General features: G+C 41.3%; 1 protein-coding gene across 1 annotated transcript in view; it reads right to left on the bottom strand.

The window, feature by feature from the left end:
- The window catches only part of SLIT3 (slit guidance ligand 3), a 488,331-nt gene extending 475,639 nt beyond the window's left edge, over nucleotides 1-12,692 (bottom strand). The window contains exon 1 of the mRNA XM_075209818.1: nucleotides 11,876-12,692. Within this exon, the coding sequence (XP_075065919.1) occupies nucleotides 11,876-12,147 (272 nt within the window). The 5' untranslated portion in view covers nucleotides 12,148-12,692. The remainder of the gene's footprint in view (nucleotides 1-11,875) is intronic.
- Nucleotides 12,693-13,201: the final 509 nt, after the last annotated feature.

Below are 13,201 nucleotides of genomic sequence, written 5' to 3'. Positions count from 1 at the left end.
TTGTGCAACAGGTCCAAAGACCTGTTATAAACAATTTTGTCATTGCAGCTAGATATGTTGGATCATTTGTGGAGATTGTCTTTGAATTTCTGACTGGCTAACAAAATTCACTCACCCTGGTATATTGCCTGTCAATTTCAACCCTGCAATTGACCATATTTTTTGCACCATAAGATGCTCTGGTACTCATATGGTGCAACTGTATCCCCCTCCTGCCACTACCACTCTGCCCTGAAAACAACAAACATTGCAATATCCAATAGAATTTCACCTTACTCATTCCCTTACCTGAAAATAGTCTATGCTGTAAATACATGTGGTAGCATCCAATCAAAAGCAGCCTTGTGGACACAGTTGAGCCCCTGCATAAGCTATGAACACACCTTGACACATAAAGTACATACGGCTATGTTTACTTAAGCACATTTTTAGAATTTATCAGATATATTGTGTGATATAATGTGATAGATAAATTACATATATATATATATATATATATATATATATATATATACGCATTGTTATTTATGTACTTGTTTACAGATTGTGGGGTAAATGTCCATATACTATTAATGTTGTCCAACCTAAACATTATAAAAAAAAAAAAGGAAAAGAAAACAAAACCTTTAGTGATCCATTCAAAACTGATGCATTTCCTACAAGTGCATTCTTTATCAGGAGGGATAACACTAAAGCTTCCACGTTTTCAAAAAAGTTAAACCATTTAAAAAAAATTAGTAATTATAAACTTTGCTTTTCCCTGCCACAAACAGATTTCCAAAATATTACTCAGGATTGTTTTAGCAATAACAAATAAAAAGTCACCACATATTTTAAGGAACTTTTTGTTCTTTGCCAACAAAAAATATTTATTTAACTATTGCTTTCAATAACTCTTTTTTATACTAGTTGTGCAACGTCTTGTTTATTTAATTCCTGTTCTCCCTTGAATGAGTCCATGGGTCCAGGTGGGAAGACTACAGGGTTAAAGCTAGTGACATTCAAAGCACATTTTCCTTGTAAAACAATGCAAGAACCCATCATTGCTAGAAAAAGCCATTAATGTGTGGTCAGGAAGTCCCATAGCAAAATGGCATAAGGGCTCTTGCTTCTGTCCTGCATGCCACAATACTACTTGTGGCCCTTTACTGGCTGTCAAATACAATTTCTGTCTTGATAATTATGTATAACAAGTTAACCCGTGCATGATACTCATGCATTCTAGTCAAATCAAGCTACTTAAGGTGTTAAAAAGGTTCTTGTCATGCATTTTAGCCATAGCCCAGGCCTCCTCAGGGGAAGAGCGTTACTTCCCGACGCAAGCGCCCTTTTTTAACGTGGTTTTGTCCGCATGTCACCACCTCATCATTTTTCTCCATCACCTCATCCTTCATCTTTATTGCCACATCTATCCAGATGTCTATCCAGACACAGGGATCTCTCTCAGCGGTCCTGAGTATCACACGCCTCTCACTCTGTCACCCCTGGCAACCACCAACCACTCCCCACTGTCACCCCCGGCAACCACCAACCACTCCCATCTGTCACTTCTCCTTCAAGAAATATATATATATTTTTTTAAAATCTTTATAAACACTTTTAACAATTAACAAATTAAATTAACAAATTAAAAACATCTTAGTATACCAAATTTCAGCTCTTTCTGAGTTTTTTTTCCACACACACTAAGAATTTAGTAGGTCAGTGTATAACTCCGCCCAGCAGGTGGCGCTGCAGCTTGTTTTGTTTTTTTCACTCACAGACTAACACACGCCACTAGGCTTATATATATTAGATTATGTAACCAGATCTGTGTGGGCCCTTTTAGAGGACCCTAGATTCCTCTGGGTTCTAGGGCCTTTATAATGTTGGGCCCCACAAAAATAATGACCTATTGCTTAATTTACACTATGGGGGAAAATCAATTCTGAGCAAAATTCCTACAGAGCCTCGCGTGATGAGCGCATGTGCGCATTTCCAGGTGTTATGGTATCTATTGCTGACTTCACAGAGGTGTGAGCACAAATCAGCGATGCTTCCGACGGGAATTCTCTCACAAATGAATTCTCCCTATGATTCTATAAAAAAAATATGTCATTAATATTTTTACTATTTATTTAAAACTGCAGATATAGCATTATATAGTTGTAATGGTTTCAGTGGCATACACATACATACAAACTAAGTTACTTTACCATATGATAGAGACTGCTCTGTTCATAAGTGTGTACTATATGAAAGAGGGAAACATGAAACTTGAGAATTAGGTTTGGAGGATGGAACATAAAAACAGCTCCATAGAGTAGGTGATATGAGATATGAGGATGTGAAGATAATGGTGTGCTGCATGTGCCAAATATCGCAATATAAATGAGGCGGAAGACTGAAGAAATTTTATACCGAATTTATGACTTGTAACAGCTTTACATCGACATTAACAGACTACAAATTGTCATTGTTTACTTAACAAACAATTCATATTATCAGGACACTTTCATATGGGTTAATTGATGCCAGTAGCCTTGTGTTTTCTGTTTTACTAGAAAAACATTTAATTGTTTTTGGGTTTTTTAGTATATCATCATCATCATTTATTTATATAGCGCCACTAATTCTGCAGCGCTGTACAGAGAACTGATTCACATCAGTCCCTGCCCCATTGGAGCTTACAGTCTAAATTCCTTAACACACACACACAGACAGACAGACTAGGATATCTACTTTTTACCTGTTATTATTCTACTATTTATATGCCTTTATCTTGTTTTTCCTGATTTTATATTTACCAGCAACTAGTTTTACCTGTTATTATTCTTGCCTATTTCCATTGTCCTTATTACCTCTCCTTCTATTATTCTTTGCCTTCCACGCCCTATTTGGTTATTGTCCTCCATCTTGCTATTGTCTCCCTGCTTATTCTTACCTGTTATCCGCTGTCCTTATTATCTTACTGTTCTGCTATCATTCTTACCTGTCTTCATTGTCCTTATTATCTCACTGTACTGTTGTTCCATGCCCTCCACGCCCTAATTCGTTATTATCTTCCACCTTTTCATTGTCTTCCTGCCTTTGTTCTTACCTGTTTTTCACTGTCCCCACTATCTCACTGTTCTGTTACTCTCTCTCCCTACTATGCCTCCCCGCTCTCACTCCATACCCATACTCTCCCCCCGCCCTACCTCTCCCGTTCCTCCCCGCCATCCCCCGCGCGCTGCTCATCTTGCTAACCTCATCCCCATTTCCCCCCTCTCCTCTCCCCCTTTCTTCTGTGCCCTCTGGAATGCCAGATCCGTCCGCAACAAGCTGACTGCTATCCACGACCTCTTTCTATCCAACTCCTTTAACCTTCTTGCCGTTACTGAAACCTGGCTCTCCGATTCTGATACTACTTCCCCCGCTGCCCTCTCCTATGGTGGCCTCTCCTTCACCCACTCCGCCAGGCCTGGTGCCCGCCCTGGCGGTGGAGTTGGCCTCCTCCTCTCCTCCACCTGTACTTTTCGTGTCATTCCCCCTGAACCCTCCCTCTCCTTCTCCTCTTTTGAAGCTCACTCCATCCGCCTCTTCTACCCCATCCATCTCCGCGTCACTGTCATCTACCGCCCCCCTGGCCCCACCTCCCTCTTCCTTGACAACTTTGCTAGCTGGCTTCCTCACTACCTCTCCTCCGATCTCCCCTCGATCATTCTCGGTGACTTTAATATCCCCATCGACAACCCCACCTACCCTGCTTCCAGCAAACTGCTCACCCTCTCTTCCTCCCTTGGTCTCACCCAATGGACCTCCTCCTCTACCCACTGCCTTGGTCACTCCCTTGATCTTGTCTTCTCCTACCTATGTAATCTCTCCGACTTCTCCATCTCTCCCTTTCCTCTATCCGACCACCATCTCCTCTCCTTCTCTCTCTCCTCTTCTCCTGCTCCCCCCCCCCTGCCCAAACCTACTCTGTCCATACACAACCTCGATGCTCTTGACCCTGCCTCTCTGTCCTCCTCTCTCAATACCCTCCTTTCTCCCCTTTCCTCCCAGGCCTGCCCCAACCAGGCGGTCTCCCTCTACAATCACACCCTCACCTCCGCTCTGGACGCGGTCGCCCCTGCCCACTCCGTCCACCCCCGCTGCTCCAAACCCCAACCCTGGCACTCCAAATTTACCCGCTTCCTCCAAAAATGCTCCCGTTCCGCCGAACGTCACTGGAGAAAATCCCGCTCCCTGGCTGACTTCCTCCACTTTAAATTCATCCTTTCATCCTACAGCTCTGCCCTCTCACTCGCTAAACAATCTTTCTTTAAATCCCTCATCTCTTCCCAGTCCTCTAACCCCCGCCGCCTCTTTGCCACCTTCAGCACTCTCCTGGCCCCCTCCCCTCCCCCCACCTCCCTGACTGCCTCTGATTTCGCCTCCTTCTTCTCCTCTAAAATCGAGGCCATCCGACTTGAAATCTCCTCCTCCACTCTCTCTTCCACCCCTCCCACTCTTCTGTCCTCCCCCCCCCCAACCACCTTCCCCTCCACTCCTTCCGTCCCACCACCGGCAAGGAAGTCCACTCTCTCATTTTATCCTCCCCCCACTACCTGCCCCCTGGATCCCATCCCCTCCCACCTTCTTCGCTCCCTTTCCCCCACCACCTGCTCCCACCTCGCTCACCTCTTTAATCTCTCCCTCTCCACTGGCATCTTCCCCTCCTCCTTCAAACATGCTCTCGTATCCCCCATTCTTAAGAAACCTAATCTCGACCCCACTTCTCTCTCGAACTATCGCCCCATATCTCTTCTCCCTTTTGCCTCCAAAATTCTTGAGAGGCTCGTCTGCAGCCGTCTCACCTCCTACCTTTCTGAATACTCCCTCCTTGATCCTCTCCAGTCTGGTTTCCGCCCCCTCCACTCCACTGAAACTGCCCTGGCTAAAGTCACCAATGACCTCCTCTCTGCAAAAGCCAGGGGCCACTTCTCCCTTCTCATCCTCCTTGACCTCTCTGCAGCCTTTGACACCGTTGACCACCCCCTCCTCCTTCACACCCTCCAGTCTTTCGGCCTCTCCGGCCCAGTCCTGTCCTGGTTCACCTCTTACCTTACTCACCGTTCCTTCTCTGTCACCACCTCTGGGTCTCTCTCCCCCCCATCCACCCTTCCAGTTGGGGTCCCTCAGGGCTCTGTTCTGGGACCCTTACTCTTCTCTCTATACACCTCCTCCCTGGGTGAACTCATCAGCTCCTTCGGCTTCAGCTACCACCTTTACGCTGACGACACTCAACTATACCTCTCCTCTTCTGATCTCTCTCCCTCCCTCCTCTCTAGGGTGTCCGCCTGCCTCTCTGCCATCTCCTCCTGGATGTCCTCTCGATTCCTCAAACTTAACCTTGCCAAAACTGAGCTCATAGTTTTTCCTCCCTCTCATACCCCATCCCCTTCTGACCTCTCCATCACTGTCGACAATACCTCTATCTCGCCTGTCCCCCAACTTCGCTGCCTTGGTGTCATCCTCGACTCCTCTCTCTCCTTTGGCCCCCACATCCTCTCTCTTGCTAAATCCTGCCGCTTCCAGCTGCGCAACATCGCTCGCATCCGGCCCTTCCTCTCCCAAGATGCCACCAAATGCCTTATCCACTCTCTGATCATCTCCCGCCTGGACTACTGCAACCTCCTCCTCACTGGCCTCCCCCACTCTCATCTCGATCCCCTTCGATCCGTCCTTAACACTGCAGCTAGGCTTATTTTCCTCTCTCGCTGCTCCTCTTTTGTCTCCCCCCTCTACCTAGCCCTTCACTGGCTCCCATTCCCCTTCAGAATCCTCTTTAAGCTCCTCACACTCACCTACAAGGCCCTCGCCAACTCCACTGCGCCCTACATTTCCACCCTCCTCTCTATTCATGCTCCATCCCGCCCTCTCCGTTCTGCCTCTGACCGTCGCCTCTCTTCCCCCCTTATAACCTCCTCCCACGCGCGTATCCAAGACTTCGCCCGCGCTGCCCCCCTCCACTGGAACAAGCTCCCTCCCTCCATCAGAACTTCCCCTAATCTGTCCAGCTTCAAACGGGCCCTAAAAACCCACCTTTTTCTTAAAGCCTTTCTGTCTCCCACTTAACTTCCTACCTTATCTTCTGCCTCTGTCCCCCTACTCTCCCTCTCTCCCCTGCGTCTCTCTGTCTGTCCACCCCTCCCCTTAGATTGTACGCTCCTCTGAGCAGGGCCATCTCTCCTCCTGTTTCCACCACTTCTAACTCTGCTCTCCAGCTACTTAGCCCTCCTCCTCAAAGGTCCTCCACCCCACGTCCACTTTCGCTCCCTCCTCCCCCCTGGGGGTCTCCCTGTCTTCCGCGCCCCCCTTCTTGGGCCCCGTCGTTTTCGGATCCTCCCTCCCCTTTCCCCGCCCTCTCTAGCTGTGCATTGAGCGTACTGAGTTGCTGTGTTTACTGTACTGTCTCCCATTGTATTGTGATTTTGTTTGTCTCTGTACGGCGCTGCGGAAGCCTTGTAGCGCCTTATAAATAAATATTAATAATAATAATAATTAATAATAGGATCAATTTGATAGCAGCCAATTAACCTACCAGTATGTTTTTGGAGTGTGGGAGGAAACCGGAGCACACAGAGGAAACCCACGCAAACATGGGGAGAACATACAAACTCCACACAGATAAGGCCATGGTTGGGAATCGAACTCATGACCCCAGTGCTGAGAGGCAGAAATGCTAACCACTAAGCCACTGTGCTGCCCACCATATATACCATACTTTCATTGCTCTTACTATAAAGAACTCCCCTTATAGCTGCCAGTTTGATGTATTTTGCTCCTGTGGCCAGTGATTTTTTTTTTATACATAATACATTTTTTTTAAAACTTTATTTATAGTTTTTGGTATGCAATAGACAAATATTTCACACGAACACAAGCAGGGAAACACAAGTGATAACTCAAAAGTTACACCAATCCTGGATGGAGCAAATGCATATTATAAAAAGGTGGATGTATGATGATAACACATTTTTTATGTCTCTTTTTTAGTGTAAATAAATTGAAAGTTGCCAATCGTTCCTCATTAATGAGATCTTCCATAATTTTGTTGCCTCTCTATGTATTCTCAAGTGTTCCAGGACATCATTTTGTGAATGGTACAAAAAAAATGTGTGATATATATTCAGCACAAAGTTTCACCTGTGCTTCATAAACGGTCAAAATTATACTTTTCTCTCTTGAATTTAAATCCCTTTTAATAGAATATAACACTGTTGGCTTCAGATGCCGTGAGCTGACATTGACATTGTAGCCTGAGATCTACAAGTAGACGCAATTCTTTTCCATTAATGATTCTCCTAACACTGTATTCAAGTTTTTAAACCTCAGTTTTCATGCAACAGCAGTTTTCCTCTAGGCGTAGCAGCCTATGGTCAAATAAGTACTTTTCCAATTATAATGTCCCTTTTTAAAAGCACTAAATCAAAACATGGTTAAGTGCGAAAATAGAATGTTGAAACAATGTAAGAACAGGAAGTAATATGCATAAAAATACATCCCCAGGGAAGATGTCCATATAACTATCTGAAATATTTTTACTTCTGATTAAAAGTTAAACATACTGTACATTTGGAATATACATAGCATATTGCTGCTCTGCAGTAGTAGAGAGGCATTCTGCATTGTGAAAAGGTCATGCAGTATATTGAGATATTTGCAATACATCTATGCACATATTTGATAAGGGCCTGCTCTTAAAAGGCTTATAGACACCTCTAGCCATAGTGAGCTTTAGGATATAGCCTTGACAATTACAAGCTATATATATTGTACTGATAATCTGAAATTATGAGTAATATCGACAGGATAGACTTTACAGTACGTACATCCTTACAGCATTACAAATCACTGTTATTTATTAGTGTTAAGCTTTGGCTCCAAACTCCAGCCAGCCGTATTATGCTAATTTAATACTACTTCTCTAAACATTACAGTGGCGTATCATTTATCTTAGCATTCGCACAGTAATTAGATACAAAGGATGGCTATTAAAAAACCAAACAAATACACATGATGGATTTGAGCATTTCAAATTCCTTGTTACTGCTTTAACTTCCGATTACTGCTTTTCTTTGTAAACATTTTTGGTTCTGGTTTCCATACACCACAAATGTTACTCTGAGAGGAAACAAAAATAAGCAGGGTTTGCAGCCAGACCTAAGTGAAACTACAAGTTAAAATAATGAGTCAACGTGTGCTAATAAAACATGCAATGTAGCAATCATTTTAGAATGACAAACCGACCTATAATAAAGTACATGGATAAAGTATCAATGTTACTGCCTGGAAATATACTGGAATTCAGCTTTTGCATAACAAAATCAACTTAAAAAGATACGCTAATGTGCATTTATATCTTTTGGTAAAATGTTATATATGAGCTAATTTCTGTAAGGAAAACCAGATATTTTCAAACAAGACAAATCGTGGTCAAATTCATAATTGTAAAGTGCATACAAGTACATGTAATCCTGTAAAGTAGAAAAATAAGACAACAATTATCTCTTCTTCTGCAGCAATGAACTATCAATCAGAAAACCATCTACATACATTTCTAATAAATCACTTGTAGTTAGGTCTAGCCTTTATTTGGTCACAGGTTGATGCCCCCCCCAACCTTTAAAGAAATATTAATTACTGAGAATGGTTCGGGAATTTAAAACGCCTACCCCAATATGAAATCCTCTGTAGAAAGATAAGAAAATACTTTTGGGGGTTCCTTTAAATAAGGTGATATTTAGCTAAAACCAAAAAAAATACACATTTGTGATTTTCTTCTTCACTGTATTGGTGCAAATTTTTACATAATTTACAATTTCAAAGGTAAAAAGTCCACTTTTGCATAACATTAACATAGGCTGTTTGTATTTTATTTAAAGTACAGGAAATGAAACATTAATTTGACATTTCCACTAACTTTAGTAAAATATTTCCAGCTTCATAACCGTGCTTTAATGGTTCCCTATTAAAAAGACTAAGATAATGAAACATAAGGGGTATCTCTATTTACTGATATTTATTTAATGTATAATTCTGTTTTATTGTCATTAGCAGTTTAATTTGCATATTAGATTTATTTTTTTTAAAGCACTGAAAAAAACCACTGTCACAATCTAAGAGCAACACATAATCCCTTCTGTCGTGGACACAAGGGCTTGGAGATTAGTCAACATATCTTTTATTGTTGGGTATGTAACAGCTTGCTCAGATGAAAATAAGGAAAGAAAAAGCTGAAAAGTTTAATTTATTTTTCATTACCACAAGCTTATTTGGAGATACAAAGCACTTCTTCATGTGATTTATTAAGTGTTTGATTTCAACATGACTTAAGTGGTACATTCTGTACATTGCATGTCCACACTTTATTCAATCCCTTTATTACCTAAACCAACAAACCACTAGTTTACAGTTAAGTCTATAAAGAAAAAATAAAATTATCTTTTTTGCGAATGCTAAAGTATTTTGAAAGTATTTCACATGGAATGGATCCTGGAATCCATCCAAACCAAAACATAATTTAGTGAATCCATGAAGGCAATGCTATCATTTCACAATAAATATATTCATACGCAAATTACCAACAACTATTTTTCTTTTAAACTTTTACAATTTAAACTCCAGATTCCCTTGTCACTGCGGCCTATGTGCGTTGCATTGAAATTTCCTTGAAACACATTTCCAAGTGTAAGTGAGCTCGCTCCTTTATTTAAGGCAGAGGGTACAGCCACTAATTACTAGTCTGTTTATAATGTTTCCTAAAATAATCTTATCCGAAACTAGAACACAGCTTACCCGCTGACTAAATCTGCTGCAATGGCAGCAGAAAGCAAGTTTCATCATATTTAAGTAATTTGAAAGGGAACTTATGTTTCAAATAAAGTACCGGATAATTGATGTACAGCAATCCCATTTAGTGATTAAAACCAGTGACCTAGAAGTGATAACAGTTTGGCAGACAAATGACAAAGAGTTTGAAATGAACTTAGAAAAGTCATCTCTTTGACAGTATGAAGAACATTAATGCAGATTTCCATTTTAGAAATATGTTTTATTAAATTCCCTTTCTCCCAATAATAGTAATTTCATATGAGACCCTCTACCTCTCTATTTAGTTCTTGTGACCGCCAGGACCTCTGTCGTTTATTTTCGGCATTGCTCGATTCTTTCTGCTACATAGGGAGATGACCAATGCAGAAGGTGAGTGGCTGAGGTCACGGGTATATGCAAGCAGTAGGACCCTGCTAAATAAGCCAATAATTGGGGTCTCATAGCAATGACCTTAACCAAAGTAGTCTTATTGGGAAGAGCTTTAGTCAAATTGATTTTAAAGTGGAAAACCGCTTTATACTAGGCTTAAAATATATTCACTCAATTTCTGATATTATATCTTTATCTTTTCCATATGAAAGTCTGGATGTATTCATTCACAGACAGATAGTGATGTGGAGTCAGTGTCTTATCAATGCATCCCATTCTCTCTTTATGAAAATGACAACTTTATAACAGTATCCAGTTTGGCTTGGGTGCCATGTGATGATATGAACTCTGATATCATGCCAGTTTCGGTATTATTCATTACTATTATTGCTTATACAGTGCCAATCATATTACTCAACACTGGTATTAAAAGAAGAGAGTAAGAGACTGAATTAAATCTCTATGCTTTAAAGGTTAAAAAAGTCCTCAGCATAGCAGATGGGAAGCTGTAGGGCATATGTTTTTTGATTTACACTTAAACCAAATCTCACATAAATAGAGCACATTGAAGAACATGTGACCCTGCAGAGCAGTAATCTATGAAAGCATGACAGTATTACAGCGTGGCTGTCACAAGTTAATGTGGCAATGTGCAATAGATTTAGCTTTACTGAGGACTTTTAGTGGGCTGGGTGTAATTAAATGATCAGTTCAGACCTACTACACAGTCAAATGAGAATGTAATGCAATACCATTATGGAGCAGAGTGAAGGAATGCAAACTCAGTTATTGTGTGTATAGTTCACTTGGCCCAAAAGAAAACAAAGAAACAAAAAATAAACAGAACCTCAAACAATTTATTATGTCCTTTTCCTAAACACAGTACACATGCTGTACAATACTAGTCATTATTATATAATGTCTTACTACTTAATATATAATCGATTAGGCTCCAGCTCTTGTAAGATAGTTACTGTGTGAAAGTCTAACAAGTGTTCTGCACTCAACAAAGTTAAGTGATTAACCAATTGCAATAATTATTGCAATGAGATACGCAGATTTCATCCTTATAAAAAAAAGAAAATCGCTAAAAATACACAATCTACTGTCACTGCTGAACAAAACCTAACAGGCACTTAGTGGTTTTAACTCCTTTCCCTTGACACGCTTGTCCCCTAGATGCCACAGCCTTCAGTGTTTGATGAATGATGGGATTACAAATGTTGATCATTTTTATTATTAAGAAAGCTGACGTTAAAAAATAAACAAATTGTGGTCAAGATTTGCAACGCTGCAGAATCTCTTCTTCTGGATGGTAGGAGATCTTGATGCAGACTGACAACTTAAAAGTTACAATATCTCCCAAGTTGTTGTTCAGCAACTGTTCCTGGTCGGTGTGATAGACAAACCAGATCATTAAAAGTCACTAAATGCATCAACTAGACAGTGATTCTCAGGGCAATGTGTACTCCCGACTAAACCATTACATCATATAAAATGCTCAAAGTATATATAACCCAATATGTTTCAATCCATTAGTACTTACATGTAACAATGCCATTTCTGGTGAAAAGATGTAAGTACAGTGTCACATATTAAATATTTCATGTGATGCCGGCAGTAAAGAGTGTACATATATTAAAATATTAATTGCAGTTATACTTACAGTCTCTCTGCATTCCTAGGTATCCCCTTTGGTACAGTCTTTAGTCCAAGCCCATGACAATCCACATTTAGACCGGAGCAGGTACATTTGCTTGGACAGCTATCAACAAGGGTAAAAGTTATAAAACTCCAAACACCAAGAAAAAGGACCAAAGGAACATATCCTCCTCTGAATTCTGGCAGCATGGTTCTTGGGTTTCTGCTTGAAGTATCCCTTCTTCTGCAGCAAAGTAAATTAAATTGGCTGGTTTCAGCACACTCCACACTCACCATGTAGTGATGCCAATCTCATCCTTGCATCTACAAGAGTATCATAAGATATTAACACTGTGGAGTTTTATCCCAGGTTTCTTTTGAGGGGAAAAAAAAACCAGTAAAATAACCAAGCCCCCAGATAAAACCAGCAAGAGAAAAACGGAAGTTAGTTTAAAAATTTCTTCCCTTGTCCCCCAAACCTCCGCAGGTAAGAGATAAAAATCAATGTGATTCAAAGGAGCAGGCAAAGGAAATATGCATGAGAATCAAGACTGAGCTGTAAACTGATCTCCAACGACGAGCTATTTAAATGAGTTCTCCTCACACGTACTTCCCTCTAGTGGTGACTCATGGTAATGCTCGGTAATCTGCTATACTATGCCAGGTATGAAGTTTGCAGGACGCCCGGTAATTCAGTGAGTGACTCGTAGTGCTCGCTACTCAATGACCCTTATCACAGAGCAGACAGAGAATAATTGGTGCAAAGGGGAACAGCGCAGCTCGGGTGGATAAAGCGTTGCAGCCACTACTGACTGAGAGCTCTAATCATACGTTACATTTCATTCACTCTTCGAAGAGAGTAAACTGAAATCAAATTACTCCAGCCCACTCCAAAATCTAAACTCCTCTCCTCATTGGCGCGTATGGTAGTGACGTCGACATTCTTCAGTGCCTTGGGCACTGAGTGAGGGCTGAGTAAAGGTGTGGGGGGAGAGCGCGGGATCAGCACACATATGTAGTGCTGTAAAAGACAAACGATAGAACAGCATGGAAAGAGATGAAACAACTCTCCAGTTGTTTGTACATTAGCACAATTTTATCACGAGCTATTTGCTGCAGCTGCATTTTACGGACAAGTATTTTGTAGTCACTATTCCAATTGTTTATGCAGATGGTTTATTTTCCTACTAGTGGGACTAAAATACAGGTTGGCCCATCCTACAGAGTGCATTCAATGAAGTGTTCAGATGTTAAATTATATATTAGAATAAGTGGCGCCCAGAGGCAGATTAAGGCTTTGGGTGGCCTGAGGCACTTAAAATAGGGGGGTACTTATGGTCTAAACTTAAGA

This window comes from Mixophyes fleayi, chromosome 4, assembly GCF_038048845.1.
Source record: "Mixophyes fleayi isolate aMixFle1 chromosome 4, aMixFle1.hap1, whole genome shotgun sequence".
Lineage (NCBI taxonomy): Eukaryota > Metazoa > Chordata > Amphibia > Anura > Limnodynastidae > Mixophyes > Mixophyes fleayi.
This window is presented reverse-complemented; position numbering and strand designations above follow the sequence as displayed.